This window comes from Galeopterus variegatus, unplaced genomic scaffold (assembly GCF_000696425.1).
Source record: "Galeopterus variegatus unplaced genomic scaffold, G_variegatus-3.0.2 Scaffold3407, whole genome shotgun sequence".
Classification (NCBI taxonomy): Eukaryota; Metazoa; Chordata; class Mammalia; order Dermoptera; family Cynocephalidae; genus Galeopterus; species Galeopterus variegatus.
In genome coordinates this window covers 27521-31715 of record NW_007729518.1, presented here as the reverse complement: position 1 = coordinate 31715, position 4195 = coordinate 27521, and the positions used below count along the sequence as shown (strand labels likewise).

General features: G+C 53.5%; 1 protein-coding gene across 1 annotated transcript in view; it reads left to right on the top strand.

The window, feature by feature from the left end:
- The first annotated feature begins 1490 nt into the window (after nucleotides 1-1490).
- Nucleotides 1491-4195, top strand: part of GPRIN1 (G protein regulated inducer of neurite outgrowth 1) — a 4209-nt gene continuing 1504 nt past the window's right edge. The window contains exon 1 of the mRNA XM_008584929.1: nucleotides 1491-4195. Within this exon, the coding sequence (XP_008583151.1) occupies nucleotides 1510-4195 (2686 nt within the window). The 5' untranslated portion in view covers nucleotides 1491-1509.

The window sequence follows — 4195 nt, the reverse complement described above, 5'->3', positions numbered from 1 at the left end:
GTTAAGAAAAAAAGCAGGGATAATCCAGGTGAGAGATGGTGGGGATTTGGCCCATGGGAGTGATGAGATTCTGGAGATATCTTGAAGGTAGATCCATTATGTTTTGCTGATGAATAGGACGTAGAGTGTGAGAGAAAGAAAGGGTGACTCTAGGGATTTGGGACTGAGCACTATGGAAAAGGTTTTGGAGCAGGTTTGGGGGAATCAGGAGCTCTGCTCACTTTGGCTACTGAATGCATAATGGAACAGAGGTGCTTGTAGATCCAGCTGCCCTCTTCCTGGATGCCCACCAGACACCACAAACTCAGCTTGTCCAAAATGGAACTCCCTCTTTCCCCAAATCTCCTGCCCAGCACCCCCCCACCCTAGCCAATATCCCGCAGGCCACCCCCGCCATATACCCACTACAACCAGTTGGTACCCATTTTCCTTTAGATCTCTCAGTTCTGCCTCTAACTTCCATCCCTAGGATGTTTGCTATGCTGTCTCCTATCTAGACTACTGCCTCTGCTCAGGGCCTATTGCAGAGAAGGACCTGGGTGAATGAATGAAGGATTAAATTAATGAAAGAGTGAATGAATGATTGACCAGCCCCTCTCCTCCTTCAGCCCGGTCTCCACACCATTCCAGAGGAATCTTTGAAAACACACACATCTATGTTCCTTCCTTGACTATAAGCCCATCACAGCTCCCCGAGGCCTACACAGACATAAACTAGTGGCCTACAGACATGTTTTGTTTGGCCCTCATAGTGTTTTGTTTTTTTAACAAATCTTGAATTAATTAGCATATTTTACTTTCAAGTCTGGATTTCCCACTTCTCTTAAGAAACTGGAAGAGCTAGTACTATGTTTCCTCAGGGCAGCACTTTGCACGTGGCTGATAGAGTAGTCACTCCCCCTTTAGATAGAGTATGCACTCTGGAGTTTGCTGCAGTCCCTACCACTCTGTTGTTTTATACCCATCTCATTTCCCTCACTTAAATTACTTACCTGTCCCCTATGGCATCAGAGTTTGTGGCCCCTGGTCTAGAAGACAAAAGCATAACTTCTGGATAGTGTGTTGCATGGAGTGAGGGTAAAAAAGGAAGGGTGATGGTAGGTGAAGTTGAAAAGTTGGACTGTGGCCAAGTTGTAAAGGGCTTTGAATGTCATTTTAAGAACCAGTTAGCTCAGTTGGTTAGAGCACAGCCTTGTAACACCAGGGTCACGAGTTCAGATCCCCCTACTGGCCAGCCACCAAAAAAAAAAAGTCTTATCCAGAGGGCCACTGGAAGCAATGAAGCAGGAGGGAGTGACATGGTTGGGTTTGTGTTTTCAGCCCAGGCCCTCTGGAAAGGAGGGGACCAGACAGGGCAGAGAACACAGTAAGGAGTTTCAGCTGCTTGGGAGAGGATAAGGAGGAGGCCTAGATGGAGGCTGCTCCCCGAAGTGTCCCTAAGTCTGAGTTTGCTCTCTCTGTTTCAGGACCAGGCAGCAGTCTTGGGCTCCAGCATGGCCATGAGGGCAGATGGGCAGTGCTGAAGACCCAGACTGGCTCCAGCTGCTTCAGAAGGACTCCAGCCCCCCAGGACCCCAGCCCACAGCCCTCTGCTGCCCACAGGATGGGAGCCTGGGGGCTGGGGGCCCAGCCATGAGGGACTGCTGCCCCTCCCAGCAAAAGGCCAGCCCTGCGCCTCCCAGGCACACCCCTGACCAAAGCCTAGGCATGGACTCTAGACACAGCAGCCCCAGTAGGGCTGAGGAAGGGGCCTCCTGCTCTGAGGGCCCCAGCAGGAGGTTGACCTGCCCCTCCCTGACCTGCATCTCTTCCCAAGAGGCAGCCACCAAGGAGGCATTGGAGGCAGATGGAGCCTCGATCTCAGGGACACCAGAAACCACCTTGTCTGGGAAGCCAGAACCTGTGTCCTCAGTAAAAATTGATCATACATCCTCAGACAGCAGAAATCCTATGTTCTTGGATAAGATGGATTCCAAGTCTCCAGATCAGGCAGATTCTACTTCCATAGGAAAGGAAGATACTGGGTCCTCAAGGAAGACAGATCCCATCTTTTCTGGAAAAACAGAACCTGCAATCTTGGGAAAGGACAGTCCTGTGGCTCCTGGAGGGAAAGATCCCACGACTCCAAGAAGGGAGGATGACTTTGGATCCTTGGGAAAAGCAGATCCTATATGCTCCAGCAAGGTGGATATGATGTCTCCAAAGAAGGAGGATCCTGGTTCTTTAAGAAAGGTGGACCCTGTATCATCAGGCAAAGTGGATCCTGTGTTCCCAAGAAAGGAGCCCAGCTTTTCTGGAAAAGAGCATCCTGTGTCCTCAGAAAAGGTGAGTTCTGTATCCACTGGAAAGGCAGATATTGTGTTCTTCAGAAAGAGAGATCCTGAGCCCTCAGGAAAGGCGGATCTTATGTCCTTGGAAAGCACGGATTCTGCATCTGGAGGAAAGACAGATCCAGGGCTCCTGGGAAAGCTGACTCTAGGGTCGTCAGGCAAGATCGAGCCTGTATCCCTTGGAATAGTGGCTCCTGGGCCCTCAGGAAGAGTGGATACTCCAGACTTGGAGATAGCAGATCCTGCTTCTATGGTAAATGCAGAAACTGTGTCCTCTGCAAAAGGGGACTCTCAGTTCCTGGGAAAGACGGACCCTGCCTTCTCAGGAGAGGGGGGTCCTGTGTCTGTGAGAATGACAAAAAATGTGTCTGCTAGCCATGTGGATCCCGTGTTTGCAGGAAAGGTGGATCCCACATCTTTGAAAAATGCAGATCTGACATCTTTAGGCAAGATGGATCAGGTTTCCTTGGGACGGGTGGATCCTGTGTCCACAGGAAAGCCAGAGCCCTTGTCTTCTGGGCAGGCAGAACATGTGTCTGTGGGAAAGAAAGAAACTGTTTCTTCAGGAAAAGAGGACCCAGTGTCCTCCAGAAAGGTAGATCCCATATCTGGAGGAAATATAAAAACATCATGCTCTGGAAAAGTGAATACTGAATCTTCAGAAAAGACAGACCCTGTGTCCTCAGGTCTAGAGAATCCCAAGTCCTTGGGGACAGTAGATCTCCCATCCACAGTAAAAGCTGAGGCAGTGACTGTGGGGGAAAGAGACACACTATCCTCAGAGAAGGCAGGTCCTATGGCCTCTGGCAAGGTGGGTCCGACAGCCTCAGGGAAGGCTGTTCCTCTGGCCTTGGGCAAGCTGGACCCCGTGAGCAGGGGAAAGGCAGAAACTGTCCCCTCTGGAGAAGTGGACTCTGTGTCTTTAGGTAAGGTGGCCTCCACAGCTCCAGGAAAAACAGCCCTGGTGTCCTCTGGGAAGGTTGATCTCGTGTCCTTTGGAAAAGCAGAAGCTCTCCCAGCGGGAAAGGTGAATCCTCTGCCTCTAGAGAAGGGGAATCCTGTGAACTCCACAAAGGTGGATCTCAGGGCCTCAGGGAAAGCAGAGCTGAAGTCTGGGGACAAAGCAGAAACAAAGCTCTCTGGACAAGAGCGTGCTCCATCAACAGGAAAAGGAGAGATTGTGTCTTTGCAAAAGGAGAAGCCACAGGCCTCAGAGAAGGTTGATCCTGGATCCTCCAGAAAAGCAGACCCCATTGCCTCTGGGAAGGGAGAACCTGTATCCGTGGGGAAGGCTGACTCTACATCTTCCAGAAAAGCAGAGCCCCCATTAATGGGGAAGGTGGACCCCCTTACTCTGGAGAAGACCAAGTCCTTGTCTTCCTCCACCTGGCAGTCAAATGGCAAACCCTGCGGCTCAGCCCGGTCTCCCGAGGGTGCTGGGGGCGGCAAGGGCCCCGAGGCGCCAGAGTCCACGCCCAGCGCTGAGGCTTCCATCCTCGGTCAGAAAGACCTGGCAGCCGCTGGGGCCGAGAGAAGCTCCAGCTCGGAGGCTGCCGCGCCCCCGCCGGGGCCGCGAACTCGCGACAACTTCACCAAAGCGCCGTCGTGGGAGGCGAGCGCCCCGCCACCGCCGCGCGAGGACGCGGGCACGCAGGCAGGTGCGCAGACCTGCGTCTCGGTGGCCGTGAGCCCCATGTCTCCGCAGGACGGCGCGGGCGGCCCGGCCTTCAGCTTCCAGTTAGCGCCGCGCGCGCCCAGCCCAGCGCCCAGGCCGCCCTCGCGCCGGGACGCGGGCCTGCAGGTGTCGCTGGGCGCCGCCGAGACGCGCTCTGTGGCTACCGGGCCTATGACGCCGCAGGCCGCCA